This window comes from Rhinolophus sinicus, chromosome 11, assembly GCF_057876585.1.
Source record: "Rhinolophus sinicus isolate RSI-liver-muscle chromosome 11, RSI-T2T, whole genome shotgun sequence".
In the NCBI taxonomy this organism is placed as follows: domain Eukaryota; kingdom Metazoa; phylum Chordata; class Mammalia; order Chiroptera; family Rhinolophidae; genus Rhinolophus; species Rhinolophus sinicus.
In genome coordinates this window covers 4,880,807-4,901,744 of record NC_142511.1, presented here as the reverse complement: position 1 = coordinate 4,901,744, position 20,938 = coordinate 4,880,807, and the positions used below count along the sequence as shown (strand labels likewise).

Genomic DNA, 20,938 nt, shown 5'->3' with positions numbered 1-20,938 from the left:
AATTTCATTCCCTTTTAAGGCTGAATAATACTCCATTGTGTATATATACCACAATTTGTTTATATAATCATCTTTTGGTGGACATTTGTGTAGTTTCTACCTTTTGGCTATTGTGGACGATTCTGCTATGAACATTGGTGTACACAAATCGTGTATCTGTTTTTTTGTGTTCCATTGTTATATTCCTGGTTGCTTTGTATTTTCACCAGGAGGTTTAGGATGCCGATTTCCACAGCCATGACGGACTAGTCTGGAATTTCCTTGGAAGCTACATTTTGAAATAAATATTCCAGATATTCTTATGGTCGGGTAAATTTGGAAAACACTTTTTTACCATTTCTGTCTGCGTGAAATCAAGTCAAAATAACATCAGGGATCGTCTCTGAGAAGGAGAAGCACCCAGAAATCTGGGTGAAGTCGGGAGCAGGAGAAGCACTGATGGCAAGAGGCGGGATTGGTGCTTATGAGAAGGTTAGATACGTAGGAGCCAATTGTGCTATTCACCACCATCTGCCCCAGCAGCTGCTTCTTTGCATCTCTGTGCAGGCAGAGATAGCATGAGATAGAGGGGTTAAAATTGCCTCATGCCACTTCCGGGCTGACTGTACCTATGGAAAATCCCTGTTTGGCTCTGCTTTCAAGAATGCCCAGCTGAGCATGTCCCCCGTGCATCTGCTGATGCTCATATTTTGAACCCCCCCCAGATTATGTCAGAGTAACTGTTGGTGCCTGGTTTTTAAATCATAATTTAAAACCATATAAAATTGTAAAAACCTTGTAAAGGATTCCAAGAGTTACCAGCTGGTCTAAATTTGCTTCATGTATGGGTCTTAGGTTTACAGCAAGGGAATCAGTGAATACCCCGAGGGGTAAGCAAACTGTCGTCATGGGAACATCGTTGAGGAGGTTTGTCAGTGAACTGCTGTCCCATAAGGAAGCCACTGCTGTAGCAACTTAGCTAAAAGCAATTGGGATTTTATGGACGGCAGAGATTCTCAGGTGGCTTGCGAGGGTTAGGGAAGAACATTTGGCTAGCTGCTGGCACATTTGAGTTCATTCAGCAAATATTTATTGAACTCCTATTATTACGTTCTAGGTGCAATAGATAAAGCAGAGGAAAAGATAAAAGAGAAATAGTCTCTAAAGTTCCTGAGCTTTCATTCTGGCTGTCGGAAACAGATAATAAAACAAGGGAACAAACATAAAGGCATTTTCAGACACCACAGTACAAAGCACCAAGCAGACCTCGTTAAATCCTTAGTAGTGATGGATTCCATTTATTCAAGAATCCTTTAGATGGATAGGTCCACTTGTTTATGTGAATTACAATTTATCTACAAAAATATAATTTACCAACACATATTCCTGAAACAAAGTTACTTTGATTAGTTTTTAGAGTAAGGTCTTCCTCTTTCTTAGAGACTGAGAAAAATGTGAAGATCTGTGTGTAAAGAGAACTAACAACGTCGGTTATCAATATGGTCAAGTACAATCTGCCTGGTACAGACGTTAAGGGCCAAGACATGTCAGATAAGAACCAAGGTTTCCAGTGGTTGGGGGGTCTGACCATTTGGAGGCCTCCTCGAACAGGTTTCAGACTTCACCCACGATATCTCAAATTGGCTTATCTGCTTGTTCACTTTCTTTGGTGTTTCATCCCTTAGAAGGGAGTGGGAGGTGAAAGGAGGGGGTGGGATGTTATTACGTGCTGTTCCCTGTGGGCCGCTTGGATATAAAAATGGCATGCTGACATTGTTAGAATAGTACTTATTGTGTCTAACTGGGATGGCAGAGGTTGCTTTTTTTTTCTCTTCTTCAGGAAAGTGTAGGAAGGAAGATCCCTGGATATTAAGGTGCCTCGATTGTCCATACTGCCTAGTGGAGAAACCATGAAAAAAATCCCTTCAGGAGTGATTTGAGCAGAGCAAGGACCCAACTGTATATTACTTTCTTTTGATAGTTCCGCACAGATAACTTTGCTGAAATATCTAAGTAGAAGGAATGACCAGTTACAGAAAAAGGAGTGCTGCCTGAAATGTTAGAAAGGGACTCAAGTCGACAGAGAAGCAGCATAGGAGAGGAAATTGGTGTATATCCAAGAATACTTGGTGGGAGTAAAATCAGTCATTTAGGTGAGATGTCACCATTGAGTGTACACTATTCATATAGAGGTGATTTTTTTCTCTCTAGATGGTATGTAAATATAAATGGAATTCCTCTTTTAATCAATCCACACATACATTTTTGGAATTTAAAAAATTTTTTTTGTATGTGTGTTACCTGCAAAAGCTTATTCCCTTTCTAATCATATGTGGGGCAAATACTTTTGCCTGGCAAATATTAATTTATTTGAAGAGGCATGAAGAAACATTTCGAAAATAGAAACAGATACAAATTTCACATAATTAGCAAATAGACTTGATTTTTATGGCATTCAAATTTATGTCAGACAAAAAGAATTGCATTTTCCTTATGAAAGAATTTACAAATAAGAGAAAAACATACTCATCAGTCAGTCAAGTATTGTCTGGTGAGTGTTTCATTATCTGTTTATATAATAAGCTCCCAAAAGGATATGCCAAATAACTGTACACACATTTTCTATTCCTGCTGGACTGAAGCAATTAGCCTGAACTTTTTAAAATTTTTTTTTAAAAGAAAGATTGGCATCTGAACAGTCGCCACTTTACAGACTTGTTTACAAATGCTTTGTCTTTTTTGGTTTCCATTGTGGGGAGCTGGGAAAAAGCTGTTAACAGCAAAGATAATTTAAATCTCTCAGTAATATTTTTAAAAAATTGAAAGAGATTCCTTTCAACATTGCGTTTGAAATGTGGACTTAAAACAAAATGGTTCACACAATTTTCCTTTTCACTTATTTGTAAATGTTGATGGACTGAACCAATCAATGCCTTTTGCTTGTTTAGTTGATACAATTATATTTTTAAGGATAGCGTTTTCATGTCCTTTTCTTTAGTACATGGCTTGACTGTGTGACCATTTTTCTTTTTACACTGTTTATTTTATAATTCCAAGAGACTATTAACCAAATTAGAGATGTCTTGCGGTAAATAGCAAATTACATTTATGTAAGAGATAGATTGTCACCGAGGCTTACTATAATAAAAGTTGATAGTCTATGAAATAGGCCTGTGAGGTCTCTAATATATTATCCAGGAGATTTTCTCCTGAAAGAGTTGAAAAAACTTTTAAGAATGTGGGAGTCATCTGAAAATGAGTTATTATTGGGGGGGCAAATCTATATCATTAAAAAAATACACGAGAAGACATGTTTGGCATACTTGCAAGAGCAAAATGGGCCTGGAAATATCATAACAGTGATGGTATTATTAATTAATACAAATGTCCTGGAAATCCTTTGAATAAAAATTTAAAAGTCCACTATCTCATTGTTATTTTAAACTCGCATTTTTTGATTACTGGAGAGTTTGAACATCTTTTCATAGATTTGTTAGATATTCAGAGTCTTCCTTCTGTGATTTGCCTGTTCTAATTCTTTGTCCAATTTTACATTGAGTTTCCTGCCTCTTACTCGTTGATATACAGAAGTTCTCTGTATATTCTACATACTAATTCCTTGAGTTTTAGAGGTGGCAAACATATTCTTCTAGGTAGTCCTTTGTTTAGTTTGCCTAGGATATCCTTTGAAAAGAAATCCGATTTTGATATACTGAAATCCACACCTTTTCTCCCAAATAGTTTGTGGTTTTTAGGCTTTCCTTACTAACTCCTTCTCTATTTCAAGGTCAAAAAGATATTCTTCTACATTGTCCTTATCTTTTTCGGTTTCCATTCCGGATTAAACTATCTCTTACAGTTAATATTTGCATGTGGAGTGAGGTAGGAATCCAACCATGTTTTTCTCCGTGTAGTATAAGCCAGCTTTCCCAGCAGAGCATTTCCTAAATAATCTACCTTTTCTTCTTTCTTCATTGATCAGAGATGCCATTGCTATCATATAGGAAGTTTCCATATACACGAGTCTGTTTCTGGATCCCTGTTTTAGCCCATTGGTCTATTTGTCGATTCCTGTGCACTATTCAATTATTTTCATTGCTGTGGCTTCGTGGTATGTCTTTATGTCTTTTAAGAAAAATCCTCCATCTTTGCTCTTCTTTTTCAAAATTGCCTTAGCTGCTTGTGTCTTAGCTGTTTTTTTTAAATACTTTTTAGAATGAATTTGTCACATTCCTCTCAAAGTCATGCTGGGATTTTGACTGAAAATGTGTGATATGTATGTTATTTTTAGAAGAATCTACAGATTTCTACTGGTAAGCTATCCTACGTCAACATGGTATTCTATCTTTTCTGGCCTTCTTTTATGTCTTTAAATAGGATTTGTAAGACTCTCGGTGATGGAAATCATTAGAGATGTGTGTAAAGATACATTTATAGGAGTGTAGTGAATATTTGGAAATTGTCCACATGTCCAATAACAGAGGAATCGTTACATAAATTGAAAATGGCTTGATGGATGCATTAATAAAAAATTACATCAATGGAAACCACACTTTTAAAGAATTATTAATGACATGAGAAACTCTCCTGGTTTATCATATGACATCATTAGTTGGTGAGATTATAGGGATTGTAAACTGTCTTTATTCTATGTTTTGGGGAATGTTCCAAATGTTCTAAAATGAACATGTTTTATTTTTATAATAACTGTTCTCTTTTTTCTTTTAAAAAGTTGGAAGCAAACAAGTTCAGCGTTTGCCATCTGACGGTACAGGCACATTGGAACCGGTCTCTGACTCAGCGGCTGAGCTCATCGAGCAAGAAGCGATAACGCAAATGTGAATTTCCTAACGTGACTCTGCCTGCTTCTTCTCCTGGGATCCCGCACAGTTTCTGAGGCCGCCTGACTCAGCTAAGCATGAGTAAGTGCAGTTTCACACATTCACTTTTTCATGTACCAAATATTTAACAGTCTGCCACTGTGCAAAACACTCTGTTAGAGCCCGTAAAGGTGAAGGGATGAGTAAGTCACCTGAAGGGATTTAGCACGGCAGACGAATATTAAGATCAAGGATTTGCCTGAATGTCAGGCCCACCATTGGTGCCAACTCTCAATTTTTCTATGCTCCCGTCACCCTAGACTTATTCTACTTTTATCATGCCAGTCCCTCACTTGGACTCACTTTCCGTCTTTATCCACCAATGACAACACTGTGTATTCCTCACAGATTGGTGGGGACTTTCCTGATCCTCCAACTTCCGCTGACATTTCACCAGCACTTTCAATGTAGCTCAAATGTGGCTAGTTCTCTGTGCCATCTTGTTGTGGGAGTCTGTTTTCCAAAAGCAAAGATGGAGGAATGGTGGTTGTCTGCGTGAAATATTGCATTTCTCGTCTGGGCAGGGAAAATGGAAATCCCAGCACCTATTTTTCGAACAACACACCACACAACACTTCTCCCTTTGTGATGTCGGTCAGCAGATAGTAAAAGTGGGGAAAGCTGACCTGGCGAGCACAGGGGGTCCACTGGAGATACACGACCTGTAACTGTTTAAGAAATTCTATCAAAGAGATTGTCTGAGTTCATTGACACTGAGGGGATCTTTATGGAGACTTTAGGCGATTAACAGAATGATGATGCCATCAGGAGCTGAACAAACTGGACCCTCCTGGGATATGAAGTTAGAATTGTCCTACCTTCCCCCACCACGAAAGCAGCTCGAGATTTCTTCTGGTAACCAACTCCTTTCCCATCCTCTGTGTCCAGGGGTGAGGTGCGAGAAGAAGGAAGCGTTCAATCCCTCCTCCCGTCCACTGTCCCCTTTGTCCAATGGGGTCCCATAAACCCATCTATCTCTAGGGACTCCCTGTCTTCATCAAGTTCCAAGATTTCCCAGAATGCTTCTCTCCCTGTTCACATCAGCAACTTACCTGACCCATTCTAAAATCCCAGACAGCTGTATCTTTACTATGCCCCATTAAGGCTCCTGGGACCTTGGCAGAGGGCTCAGTACAGAGGGAGCCATGCATTTGTAGTGATGTGTTACTAGGGAATGTCCTGTATTTGTTTTTTAGCAGGGACTTTGGGCACTGAAAGCACGTTGGTGCATAGTGCTTCAATGGAGACAAGAGGGGAACTTTTACCCATAGGCTGTGGGGAGATAGTTTTCCTTTGGGAGATGTTTCTCTAAATGATGGCTCCTCAGAATAAGTACAGCAATAACAATAATACGCGCACTTCTTATCTCATGTCCTTCACCATTTCCAGCCCTTGAATTATTTAGTCCTCATTGCCTCCTTCTGAAGCAGGTGCTATTATTGTCCCATTTTGCAGATCAAGGGAGGGAGGCCCAGAGCGGTTGAGTAACTTGCCCAAGGTCCACAGATAATAAATGCTCTTGACCACTACGCAATGTAAAGAACACGTCAGTGTCAAGCTCGTTTTTAAAAAATATGTGTATGTAAATATATATGTTGTGGTGAGAGTACTTAATATGTGATCTCTCTCTTACCAGGTTCTTAGTGCCCAATACAGTAGTGTTATCTACAGGCGCAGTGCTGTACAGCAGATCTCTAGAACGTTCTCACCTTGCATAACTGAAAACTTATACCTATTGACTAGCGGCTCCCCGTCTCCCCCTCCCTTTACCTCCTGGCAGCCGCCATGCTATGTTTTGCTTCCAGGAGTCTGACTGTTTTAGATACCTCCTGTAGTATTTGAATCATGTAGTATTCGTACTCCTGTGGCTGGCTTCTTTCACTTAGCATAACGTCCACAAGTTTCATCCCTCTGGTTGCATGTTGCAGGATTCCCTTCCTTTGTAAGGCCAAATATTATTCTATTGTATGTGTAGGTCACATTTTAAAAATCCGTTCATCTGTTGATGGACCTTTAAGTTGTCTCCACAGGTTGGCTATTTTAAACAGTGCTGTAGTGAACATAAGAATACCAGTATATCTTCCAGATCCTGATTTGGCCAACAGATATATGAAAAGATGCTCAACATCACTAATCACCAGAGAAATGCATCAGAGAAATGCAAATGACAACCACAGTGAACTATCACCTCACACCTATGAGGGTAGCCATAATCAAACAAAAACAAAAGACAAGTGCTGCTAAGGCAATGGAGAAACTGGAACCCTTGTGCACTCTTGTTGGGAGTGCAAAATGGTACAGCTGCTGAGGAAAACAGTATGGAGTTTTCTCAAAAAATTAAAAGTAAAGCTATCTTGTGATCCAGCAATCCCACTTCTGGGTATGTGTTCCAGCAAGTTATTTTAAGGTGCATTTAATTCTGTCCCATTCTATATTGCTTTAACCATCTGGGTGGAGTTATTTTAGCATTTCTCACCCCATTTCCTTTTATGGAAAATGGCTCATACAAAGCAGAGGACTCAGAGGTCTTTAGTGACATAATAAGAACAGACCACGTGGAAGTAAAACACTGTGTTAAAATACCAGCTGAACCTGAAAGTTAGGTAGCAGTTTTCGGAGAAATTAATGTTCTGGAAAGACACTGGCTTGTTTCCAGACATAGTCTTATCACTTATAGGCGTGTCTTGGGCCCTTATTTTCATAATTATTCCCTGTTCCCCTTTCGTTCTCACTCACCTGAGCTGAATCACTCAGATAACTGAGACATTTGCCTTTCCTGCCAAGAGACTCCAGTCAGGAGCTCGGCAGTGCTGAAGACCCAGCTGAGACCCAGTTTTACAGGTGAAACCAGTTAGCACGATTGTGTGTTACTCTAACCGTTTATAGCTGCCTGGGTGCAGCTGTAGGTGGATGGACATTTGGTTTTAACCAGATCCAAGTTTTGCCTCCCAACTGAGAAAAATCGAGAGCACTCTGGGCAGTTGGTGGTATATGCAAAGGGTGGTGGTGACGCTGGGCCATAGAGGATAAAGCAGGTAAGCAGAGAAATGAGCGTGCTGCTGGACAGCGAAAGCGATGGTGTCAGTAGGTGGGGTTTCTGGTGAGGCTGAAGGAGTGATGAGCTGGAAAGTGATGCTCTGAGAAGGGAATGCCTGCAGCGAGGCTTTCGGAGACAGGAAGCAATCGTGGTGATGAGGTGAAGTACCTGAGAGGTACTAAGATATTTGGTGGTGGTGTCACCAAGATCGCTGTTGTGCTCCAGAGGAACCCAGAAAATCAGGAGCTTTCCATCTTCAAAGAACAAGGGCGAGTGACTGGAGGTTGGTTGATGGATGACAGTACAATGAAGAGATGGTGGGCACTAGAGTTTAACGGACTGTTCTTTAAAGAGTGGAATTTTGGGGAGAGCAGGGGGAGGAATAGGTTTTTATGTGAGAATGAGGAGCAAAGACACGTCTATCATCTCTAGGCATTGTGACATGTTAACTATGGAAAAAACCACCATTCCCTTGAGAAGGACCCAGGTGTCGTAGTGTACACATGGGGGCTTTTGGGGAGCACAGAGAGCAGGGAACACTGAGAGCAGTGTTTGAGGGTGCAGGGGTTCTGCGGATGACATCTGTGAGTTCCACAGGACATGGTAGAAAAGTTTGGGTGGCTCAGGAATGATGGACGATGGGGCCAGTCCGCTGTGTCCAGGGTCCGATGAGGAGAAGAGTCCAGTGACGATGGATGGCCTGGAAACTTGGCCTTTAATGGGTGAATGGGAGGTGAGGCATGCTGACGTTGGTCCTCGTGGTCTCTCAGGAGTAAGTGGGTAATCTGTTCATTTCTAGCCTCTCTCTCTGGCTTGGACTCCCAGGTCATTTCTGATGGTAAGGCTGTGGGGAGAACTCTATGACCAGGAGCTCCAGACCAATATTCCCTAACAACTCCCACCCCTCCTAATGTCCCTTACGCCTCGCGATCCTGACCACCCTCTGCTGGTTACATTCCACTTTATCAGCATCATTATTAGAATGTGTTTCTTAGAACAGAACGTGGTATTCTGAATAGAGTGCTTTCGTCTTGTTACCCCTTTGATTTAGATGCTGTTCTTACCGTCATCCCCCTGTTGGTGTTTCTCAGTTCCTGGGGAATAATTTTGGGACATTTTTCTTTCCCTCAGAAACTGCTGTTGTGCCAATTCTCCCCATGATGTTATACTTGGAGAATCATATAGTTCTGAGCAAGATGGGTTCAAGATGTCATTCTATCTAAAACATTTTGGTGGTGGGAAACACAGGATGCATGATGAGTACGGTTTGAGATTCTGGCTCAAACACGAGGCGGGTGTTTGAATTACGAGTGAAATCACTTGCAACTGGTCTCTGTTTAGCAGTGTGAATCCAAACCTCTCCCCTTGGACAAGTTTGGGCTGTTCTTCAGGGTAAAGGAACATTGTCCCGGTGGTGGAGAAATTTACCTTTGCACAGTGGGATTTACCTGCAGCCTTTAGAGCTCAGGTACCTGAGCTGGAATCGGGGCCCCTGGCCTAGCCACGTTCTGGAAGCTGACCTGCCTCGGCATTTTGCTTTATTTTCTCCTCCTTCTTACCATTTCCCCCTGAAAGTTAGTCCTGAATTTGATCCTGTCTTTTAAAAATTGTCCCACTCAGCAAAGTCCGTCTTTTTCCACCTAGGGTGACTTCTAAGTTTATATTTTTGTCAGATACATTGAGTATTTCCCCTGTCTCCTACTCTGAGCCGTATAATGCAATCTGGTCTGTTCAGCAGACTCGATTAAAGCCTACTGCTCATAATTGCTGCTTGTCTGATGACAAAACCAAACGACACACTGCACTATCGATGTCTCCTGTCTTTAATAACATTAAATAAGAAAAGGTGCTTAAAATGAACCTAAGCTAGTCTGTACCAACGTTAAGTGATAAACATTCAAAATAACATTTTCTAATTATAGTTTGAAATTAAATGAAGACATTTGATTGTGGTAGGAATATTTTAACCAAACCATTGTCAGCTTAGGCTGGTTTAGTGAGCCAGCCTTTTGTTGTACAAAACAACAAGAACAACAGATGAAAAGTCATCTAAACGAACAAGCATCCATTTCTTCAATTAAGCACCAGGGCTGACGGATGAGTCGTACTTGGGTTTATTGAAAATAAACCTGGCTTCCTCTCATTTCTATCCGGAGAAATTCAGATGCAATCCCGCTTCTAATAGTTTCTTTGCTGCACAAGGATTCTAGTTTCCTTATCTCATACCCATTACCCTCGCCGTTCCATCCGTTCCTAACTTTGAGCTGGTATGGTTTCAATGGTTAAGCGTATAAGCTCTGGCATCAGCTGGGCCTAGCCTGAAGTCATGGCCATGCCGTGCACTTGTTTCATGTTACTTAAATTCTTCGAGCCTCAGTTTCCTCCTCTGTAAAAAGGGGAGAACAGTAGCTATTTTGACATCATAGATTTTGGGAAGAAGGTATTCAGTAAATTGCTGTTGTTTTAACAAGATCATTGGAAGAACGGACTCAACTCAAAATCCTCGCTCTTACTTTCTTAGGACTGTTACAATAGAAGAAAACCAAATAAGTAAATCAACGCTAAGCTTTTTTCTGACCGAGACCACTCTCACATAGCATGGCCCCAAATACACAAAGTGTCTGGTGGAAATCTCCTGCCTCTAAGATATTCGAGGCTTGTGGGATAATGGTTTCTAATTTGTAGCCCTTGCTTGTATTTTAACTCCATTAGGATGGTCCCATCTGGGGTGGGGGCTCAAAGTGTGGTCTAGTCCTTCTTTGATCAGTCATTTCTCTATTCCCCACAGATTCTAGACCTTGAATTCATTAGTTATTAAATTTGAAATGCTTGCCAGTAAGTTTCCTCCTGAACAAATTCCAGTCAGGGTCTCTCAGGTAAGTAGTTTACAGGACAAGCAGGAGAGAATCAGTCACTGCTCTTCCATTATTAACCCTCGTCTTACTCAGGCACCGCCTTGCGATGAAATCTTTTTTCTAAGCATAACATTATTTGCAGCGTTTATTGATCTTCCCTTGGTCTTTGCCTCTGTGGTCAGGAATCTATTCTGAACGTAGCTGTTTAGCTTTCTATTGTCCCCAGAGCTTCAGAAGCTAAAGAAGAACCTGTACTTTTAGGAGCATCATGAAAATCTGGGTCAATAGATATTTAATTCAGTTGAAAGTGAAATGTAATGTGGTGTTGTCCACACTCTCATTTTAAAGCAGCTCTTCTATCATGGCTTCATATCACATCCCTCTGAGCTGAGTACCTCACCTCTTCCTAAGGTGAGAAGCACACATATAAGCTGATACCACGATTTTACTAGCAGGAATTGCTGTCATCTCTTACTAGAAAGAAGAATGTCTTTAGAGAATCCAGCAACTTTAGAGATTCCGGTAACCCATGCATGTGTGCTTATGGAAATTTAGCATATTAAAGGTGGCATTTCAAATTGAAGGGGACTCATGAAGTATTTCATTAATGCTATTGAGAAAATCGGCTATTATTTAGAAAAAGAAAAAAGTTTATTCTTATCTTACAGCATGCCTTAAAATAAATTCCAAATTCCTTAGAGGAGTAAACATCGTAAACTATACCATGGTGTGCTAAAATAATATAAAGATTATCTCAGTAATTTTGGGGCAAAGAAGCCACAAACAAGACACCAAACCCAGCAGCAGCCACTATCCTCCCCGCCCCAGATACACAGAGTTCTCTTGTAAAATGAATAATGTTTTCATGACGAAAGTTACCATAAACCATAAACAAAATAAAAGATAAAGAGACTGGGAGAAACTATATGCATATAATAGACAAAGGATTAATATTCATAAACCGAAAAGAGCCTCCATAATCATGAATATTAAAAAAAAGTCAAAACAATAGGAATTGTGAAACCACGAGAAAGAAATACAGATGGCCCATTTACTTAAAAAGTTGATCAAAGTTCTGCACCCAATTATATTGTATAGGACCAATTCCAATGTGTGTATAAATTTATTAAAACTCACCAAACCGTAGGCTTAAATAGAGAAATTATATGGTAGGTCAATTACACCTCAATAAGGCCGTGTAGAAGATTCCTTTGTGCTACTTTTTGTTCACAAGCAGACTTCTTTCCCAGGATCTGTGAGGTCTTGATTTATTCAGCTTGTTTGGCTTTGATCCCTCAAAACCCTCCCCTGACAATCTCCTGGCTCACTGATTTCCAGCTGACAAGACCTACTGTAGTCTCCTTAGCCTCAGGGGTTTCCTACCTGTGGATTTTCGGCCTGAAATACCCTTAATCCTCCTTTTAGCTGGAGAGTTATGACTAATCCTTTACATCTCAGTTTAAATGTCATTTCCTCAGCGAGAGCTTCCTTCATACATCCCTTCACAGTTTAAATTAGGTCACTCTGTCATTCTCTCTTCCTGGACTGTTCCTCCAAAGTATTTTTCACAATCTGTACTCAGGCGTTTATTTTATGATGGCTCGTTTAATATCCATCTCTCCACTTGAATGTAAGCTCTAGGATGGCAGGAGTGCATCTGTTTTACACGTTCATTTTCAGGAGGGATCCTCCAACATTTAATTGGTGCATATAAAATAAACAACAGCTCAATTCATTTAATGCCTCAGGATTACATATTGCAGTTAGACTGCTTTGAGGGATTCACCACCAAGTACACCACTAAAATAAAAAGAACACTTCGTTGAAGTTTTTTTTTCTTTTTTCTTTTCTCTTTACCAGTTGGGCAGTTGGTAACACGAGCTCAGAGAATTTTCTCAGCGAAAGTTCTCTCAAGTACGCTCTAAGGTCTGGAAGTCTGGGCTCTCATAGTTGTCCAGATGCTTCTATATACATTGGCAGAATTGATTGTCAAATTGCAGATACTCCCTTAACTGATCACATACCATGTTTTCCCCCAAATAAGCCCTAGCATGATTTTTCAGGAGGACATCCCCTGAACATAAGCCCTAACGTGTCTTTTGGAGCAAAACTTAATATAAGACCCAGTCTTATTTTCGGGGAAACATGGTATCTCTTGTCGAAAGCTGAACTCTTGCCAAAATCTCACTGGAGAGGAATAATATTCACGGAAGATTTCTGAAGGATATGGAACCCTTTAGAACACCAGGTCCCTGCTTATTTGTACAGGGCTATTTTTGTCCCTCCTAGATATGCCTTTAGTGACGTGTGCCATCAGTTAATACATAGAACATTATAAGAAATAGTGTAGTCCCGCTGAATTTATTGCAGAAATTCCGTGTTCTGTCTCACTCAGGGCTCTCTGTATGAGAACACACTGTCTCTCAGGAGCTCCAGACTTGAGTATCCAGCTTTATCCATTGGGTATCTCCCTGTGCACGCAGAACCAGGGAAGACAGTACGTGAGATGGAGTTTAACATTTATACTCAGAATCCTCTTCTATGAGAGTGAGTAGGAATGAGTGGCTTCCAAATTTTCAGCACAGTATCATTTTCCCTGATAAAAATGACTGGGTACTCCAATATGTAAAACAGATTAAAAAGCAGGAGTGTGGATGGGGTTGCAGAGAAGAAATGCTTGAATTTTCCCCCCTCTCATTAAAGTACCTTTGGTCCCTTGAAGAAGGTAACAGGGGAGTTGAAAGCCACTGATCTAGTCCAATCCACCCACTGGGACTGTTGTGCCTGCCCCCCCCTCCCCCCGCCGGAAAAACAGAGGCACATAACTCATTTACTGAAATGGAGATTTGATAAATGACTCCTCAGAAAGCTATAGGGGGAACTTCCCGCCTATTCACATAGGATTAATTAGCACAGTCTGTGAGCCAGACCCATCAAAGTCCTATGAGAATTCACTGAGTGTCCATCCATCCTCTCCTTCCAGAAGGGTACTTTTGGCAAGCTTCCTTAAAAATTGGGTCAGCATGGGGAGCCATTTGTTAATGTTTTCGTGTTTCGAGTGGAGCCTCTCAAACTTTTCTACAGAACTAGTAATGTATTCATCTTACTGAAGTCTGGGCAGCCCTGGCGCTGAGCAGAGCACTTCTGGGAGGGCTGGGAGAGGAGCACACAGAAGCAAAGCCGCCACATGGCCCCATTTCTTTGAGCTCTCCTGAATCATCTCAAAGTTAATGCAAATACTATATTCTCATCCATAAAGTGTGCTTATTTATTTTATTTTATCATTATTATTTTTTGTTCCTATACCCTCAGTCTATCCCCACTCCCACCCCACTTTGCTAACCATCAGTTTGTTCTTTATACCTATGGGTCTGTTTCTATTTTTTTTTTCTTTTCTTTATTCATTTTTGGTTTTGTAGATTCCATGCATGAGTGAGATCATACAGTATTTTTCTTTCTCTGTCTGATGTACTTCACTTAGCATAATGCCCTCTAGGTTCATACATGTTGTCGCATATAGCAAGATTCATTCTTTTTTTATCGCTGAGACTATTCCATTGTGTGTGTGTGTGTGTGTGTGTGTGTGTGTATCACTTCTTTATCCATTCGTTTGTTGATGGACTTCTAGGTCGCTTCCATATCTTGGTTATTACTAGTAATGCTGCAATGAACATAGGGGTGCAGATATCTTTTCAAATTAGTGCTTTTGTTTTCTTTGGATAAATACCCAAAAGCGGAATTGCTGGATCCTATGGCAGCTCTGTTTTTAAATTTTTTTTTTTTTTGACTCTCCATACAGTTTTCCATAGTGGCTGCACTAATGTACAATTTCACCAACAGTGCACCAGACTTTCCTATCTTTGCAAAAATTGTTATTTGTTGATTTATTGATGACAGCCATTCTGAGAGGTGTGAGGTGATCACTCATTGTGGTTTTAATTTGCATTTCCTTGATTATTAGTGATGTTGAGTATATTTTCATGTGTCTGTTGGCCATCAGTATGTCCTCTTTGGAGAAATGTCTATTCAGGTCCTCTGCCCCCTTTTTAATTGGATTTCGTGAGTTTGTTTGGTTTTTGTGAGTTCTCTATATATTTTGTGTCATAGCCATTTATCAGGTTATCATTTGCAAATATCTTCTCCCATTCAGTAGGTTGTCTTTTCATTTTGTTGACGGTTTCCTTCACTGTGCAAACATTTTTTAGTATGATGTAGTCCCATTTGTTTATTTTATCTTTTGTTTCCCTTGCTCCAGGAGATATATCTAAAAAGATGTTGCTAAGAGTAGTGTCAAAGAGTTTATTGCCTATGTTTTCTTCTAGGAGTTTTACGATTTCAGGTCTTGCATTTAAGTCTTCAATCCATTTTGAGTTTATTTTCGTATATGGCATAACAAAGTGGTCCAATTTTTTCCTTCTTTCTTTTTTGCATCTATGCTCATGAAGGGTATTGGGCTATAATTTTCTTTTCTTTTCTTTTCTTTTCTTTTCTTTTCTTTTCTTTTCTTTTCTTTTCTTTCCTTTTCTTTTTTTGGAATGTCTTTATCTGGTTTGCATATCAGGGTGATGCTGGCTTCATAAAATGAGTTTGGAAGTGTTCTTTCCTCTTCAATTTTTTGAAATAGTTTAAGAAGGATATGTATTAATTCGTCTTTGAATGTTTGGTAGAATTCACCTGTGAAACCATCTGGGCCTGGACTTTTCCACTAGCCTGTCTTCCAGGTTGCTGATCTGTTCTTCCGTTAGGTAATCTGCTGGCGATTCTTTCTAATGTGTTTTTCATTTCGATTATTATATATTTCAGGTCTGTTGATTCTTTCTTACACTTTCTCACTCTTTCTTGAAGTTCTCCCTAAGTTCCTACATTCCACTCTCAAGTTTTGTGAGCATCCTCATGACTGTTTGAATTCTTTATCAGGTAAATTACTTATTTTTCATTTTCGCAGGGTTTTTTTTTTCTGGGAATTTTTCTTGCTCCTTCCTTTGAGAGCTGTTTTGTCTTTTCATTTTGTTTGACTTTCTATGAATTAGACAGAATAGCTATGTCTTCCAGTTTTGGAAAAGTGACCTGATGTAGAAGTGGGCTCCATGTAGACTGTGTGTGCTGGGTGGTTTTGGCAGGCCGGCCGATAGGAGCCCAGCGGGTGCCTAAGTCTTCTGGGGCACAGGCCAGCTAAGCAGGAGTGGCTCCAGGTGGGGAAGTCAGGTGCATATCGTACTGCCTTGTTGATCCTGCTTGCTCCCTTTGTTCTGACGGAAATGGGCTCAGGCTGAGAGAGCTTGCAGCCAGGTCAGAGAACCTGGATGGAGCCCCTTCCCACCATACAGAGATGGAGGGGACCAGTGTTTGCTGGTCACTCTGATGCCAGAGCATCCCTGCAGCTGCTGGTAAGCACCTTTATACAGTTTCTCTCTTGTTTGTTGTACTGAAAGTGGTCCCATGTAGAAGAGACCTACCTCTGTGTGGGTTCTAAGTGCTGGGTAGTTTGGGAGGCTTCTTGGAGCCAAGCAGGTACTTATGGCGCCTGGGGCACCGACCTGCCTGGTTGGCGGGCACACTACTCGGCAAGAAGGCTGGCTGGGTGTGGTGACCATCCTGTTGCTCCTGCTTGTTCAGAGGCAAAAGGCTCCAGGTGATATAGCTGGCACCTAGGCTCTGCTGGGAGGCTGCACTTGTCCAAAGCCCCCCAGTGGAGCTCCCGCCGCCCCGTGGAGGTGGAGGGGATGTGACAATGGCCTTCACTCACTCCTCCAGCCTGGAGAGTTGTGGAAGCTCCCTCACGGCTCCTGCAGCTTCTCCGCCTTCCTTATACAGCTTCTTTGTTTCTGTTGTTTGTTGTTAAGAAGCTGATCATTTAGCAGTTGTCTCTCAGGAGTAACTACTTTCTCTATACATGTACTTTTCATTTTGTTCATGGGAGGGAGCTTGTTCACAGCCCTGCCCTCTTGGACCTCCACATTTAATCTCATGTGAAAACAATGTTTTATATTATTTGGTACTTAAATGATTAATATCCTGCATCTCTCACCATCCCACCCTAAGGGGGTGGTAACAAGAAAAAAAACAAAAACCTTCCTGAGTCTACTGTTTCTTAAAAATAATCCACTTAAATTAATCCTCAAACCAAAGGGACAACAGTTTGGGGTGGCAAAATTTGCTCCCCTATATATGCACAAGGGTAGTCCAAGAAAAATAAATGCTTTCGAGCTTGATTTATTTCCTGTTATTATCCAGACCTGTTATTAAACTAGAAAATGCCATCATTGAAGCTTAGTCCTTTTTGGTTTTTTTTAATGATGTCTCTTTCACTTAAAAGATTTCCTTTTGGGGAGATAAACTTTCAGAAATTGCATAATAGAAGTATCTAATTGTAATGCTGAGCTTTGAGTACATTTTATTGTAGAGTAAGGGACTTTTATAGCTGGTTTATTTGAATTTCCTTGGATGACCTCGTGAAATGTGGTTTGCCTCATAATGTGTCTCAATATTGCATTTTTTCATTGAAATTATACTTTCATATTTAAAAATATGAGTTATATGGTAAGTGATAGAAGATAAAATGGCTTTAATGGTATTTTGGGAATGTTATGGGATTGTAGATTATCCCTGGGGCCTGGGTTTCATTTTCAACTGAGGAGACAGAAAGACTCATAGCTGTTATTCTGTGGGAAACTGCTTCAGTGTCAGCTCCAACCATGACCCCTTATAAAGGCCCAAGTCCAGGCCCAGGCTGGACTCTCCAATGACCTCTCCCAGGGAACGGCACACACAGCAGGTCAGGCACTTAACTGGTCCTTTCTTGTCTGTGAGATATGATCATAAATACTTGATGAGCAAGTGTCAGACCAGGGCTGGGCTGAGTTTCTTTAAGTGGATCTGAGTTTCTCCGTTATTAGTATTGAAGTATTCCTAAAATTAGATTCTAGGCTGTGTTGCAAACTGAAGTTGGCAGTATATGGCCTACAGGTTACACATTACTCCTAATTGTGCCAAATGATTGAAATTGCAAAAATCTGCCAGGAAGAATTCTGCAATGCCAGATGAAAAGCTTTTAAAGTCTCATGAATGTGGTGGTCCCCCCTCACCTGTTTATTTAGGGGACTTGCATTATACTGTAAAGGAAAAATGGTCCTTTGCTTCTCCTCTGCTCTCACTACTCGACTACAACACTGCTTCACTCTGACACCAGATGCGTGGGTTTTCCACACATCAAGCAATTCTGGAACATAAGACTACCCCCACACCACAACTTCAGATGCCAACCTCAAGTCTAGGGTTGTCACCTGTGCTTCTGTCACACCAGCTATAGATCAGAGGTTCCCATGACCACCTCCTCAGGTTCAATTAATTTGCTAGAGTAGTTTACAGAAGCCAAGAAAACAATGTACTTGCTAGATTACTGGTTTATTTTAAAAGGATATAACTCGAGAACACCCAGATGGAAGAGATGCAAAAGGCAAGGCTGTGTAGGAAGGGGTGTGGACCTTCCATGCCCTCTCTGGGCCTGTCCCTCTCCCAGCATCTTCTCCTGTTCACCAACCTGGAAGCTCTCTGAAGCCCATCCTTTTGTTTTGCTTTCGGAGACTCCATTACACGGGCATAATTGATTAGATCATTGGCCATTAGTGATTAACTCAACTTCCAGTCGCTCTCCCCAAATAGGAGGTCTGGGGGTGGGGCTGAAAGTTCCAATCCTCTAATCATTTGGTTGGTTCCCCTGTCAACCCGCCCCCATCCTTATGAAATTTCAAAAAGTCACTATATTAACATAAACTCAGGTATGGTTGAAAGGGGCTTGTTATGAATAACAGAAGTCATCTTTATAGCTCTTATGACTTAGGAAATCTCAAGGGTTTTAGGAGCCCGGTGCCAGGAATGGGACAAAGACCAAATATATATTTCTTGGTACAAATCATACTATCACTCATACCTAACTGACCTCTCATACAATTTTTTAAAATTTAAACTTTTGACTTATTTTCTCTCAAATTTGTAGATGTTAAAGCCTGGATAAGGAGATCCAAATAGGGAGAGCTCTTAGGTTCTTAATATGTAATAATAACTCCTTACATTTGCTGAACTAAATTTCTACACCCAAGATGGAGCCACTCCTGCCTGGGGTGACACATCAGCAAACCAGTACTTAAATAATTTTCATGTTCTTGTGAAAGCTCCTTTTAACCAGAAACACAGTATATCCAGTCAGCCAATCCTCAAATGCCAAGCCAGTTCTGGACTCTATACACGTTTCTTTGTCCCCAAATGAGGTTGACTATGCGGCCCAGCCAATCAGATATTTTCTATTTGTCTCTTCCTTGTTCTTGGTTCTTTATCCTCTAAAAGCTGCCCCATTTTGTAGTTCTTCCAATGGAGACTGTCTGCTGCGTGAAATATTGAAGCCTTGTATCATCTAAATTGTCTTCTTTAATAATTTTTAACACATCTGAATCAATTCCATATTTTAAAATCCACTTTCAAAGACAATACATCTTTAGATAGTGGAGATGATAATTCTGACTGTGGGAAAATATTTTCGTTACAAATGAAAATTACTTCTCTGGAGGAGTCAAGCTGAGTGAATGTTGATCTTACTGTGTAACTTGGGTAGAAGGCATTATGTGTGAGCAGTGGTAAGAAACATATGCAGAAATGAAGGAAATTGGATATGGACCCAAGTTCCAAGGGAGACTCTGGAGAACTGTCTTAATTACAGCAGGGGGCTTTCGAGGCCCAACAGCCTAACTAAGGCAGTGGCTGGCACTGAGAGATCCAGTTCCTAGATAGAACTCAGCCCTACAGAAATTAAGTGGCGTTTAGTCCTTGGGCAGTAAGTAGTCAGATAGCTGTCAGACAGGGAGTGTGCCACTATCCTGTGGTGGCGCACTCAGAAAATGTTTTACTTCCTAAAAGTACTTTTTGCAAAAGTGTTTAGAGGAAGGCTGAGCACTAGTTAGAGGGGAAGTAACTGCATACAATTTGGAGGAGGGACAAAAACTCAGGTCCATCCGTCCATCCATCCATCCGTCTGTTCGTTCATCCATCCATCCACCTATCCCTCCATCTTCATTGCTTGCTTGCTTGATTAATTCAACACATATTTATTGAGCCCCTTTTTTTTTTGTACCAGACATGGTGCTGGACACTGGGAATATAATGGAGAGCAAAATGGATACTGTCTCTGTCTTCCTGGCACTTACGGTCTGCTGGGTGTGATAGAGATTAATTAATAATTGCAAATGCATAATTACAAATTGCAAGGAGAGTTTGAAGCACAGACACACAGTACAGTGAAAAAAAAAAAAGGAAAATGACCTAGTCTGAGGATCAGGGCAGCTCCCTGATGAAGCAGTGTTTGAGCTGAGATCTAAGAGAGCAAAAGGAATTACGAGGTGAAGAATGAATGGGAGGAGAGTGAGACAGCTGGTACAAATGTGCAAGGGCCAGCCGTATGGATCTCTTCCCAATTCCATGTTCAGGTTGGTGGGTTGAAATCAGCCAGGGTGACAATATCTGCACCATGGAAATTTGCAAGCATTACAAGCAGGGCTTTCTTTTGGAAAACCCGGTTGTGAGACTGGGGCCAGCACCCACCTGGGAGAAGGGGAAGGTGTACTAGGGAAGGTGAACAAGGTTGAGAAGTACTGTTCTAACATAGATGACCTCAGACCCGCCTTGCTTATCGCTCTGCCTGAAACACTTTGTCTGGGTACCCTGTCCAATTCCCTGTCATGCTCTGTCTTTTAAACCTACTTTGTTTTTCTTCATGGCACTTAGCACCATCCAACATTTTGTTGTTTACTTCCTACCTCTCACACTGGACTATAGATTCCACTAAGCCAAGGACTTTCTTTTTGTTCACTGCTGTGTACTTACGGTCTAGGATAGTGCTCGACACATAGTAGGTCCTCAATGCATATTTGTTGAATGAATGAATGAATGAATGAATGAACTGACCACTTCAACTTTTCTTCCCCTCAAACACATACCCTTATTCAACAGGAAAGTCTGTCCTGGATGTCATTTTCATCAATGTCTTTGTGGTGAATCTAAATGATTGTCTGATATCGCCTACCATACAATGCAAAGCATATAACATCAAGTGACATCACGAATCCTCCAAAAAGAGAAGGATTTCATGAAGTTGATGATGGTAATATTGGAAAACTAAGCTATTGGCAAATCTGGAT

At 40.8% G+C, this 20,938-nt stretch overlaps 1 protein-coding gene across 1 annotated transcript in view; it reads left to right on the top strand.

Annotated features, from left to right (window-relative positions):
• The window catches only part of LOC141569370 (uncharacterized), a 172,059-nt gene that overhangs the window by 14,787 nt on the left and 136,334 nt on the right, over window positions 1-20,938 (top strand). Inside the window, exon 2 of the mRNA XM_074322325.2 lies at window positions 4,712-4,901. Coding sequence (XP_074178426.2) covers window positions 4,712-4,810 — 99 coding nt within the window. The 3' untranslated portion in view covers window positions 4,811-4,901. The remainder of the gene's footprint in view (window positions 1-4,711; window positions 4,902-20,938) is intronic.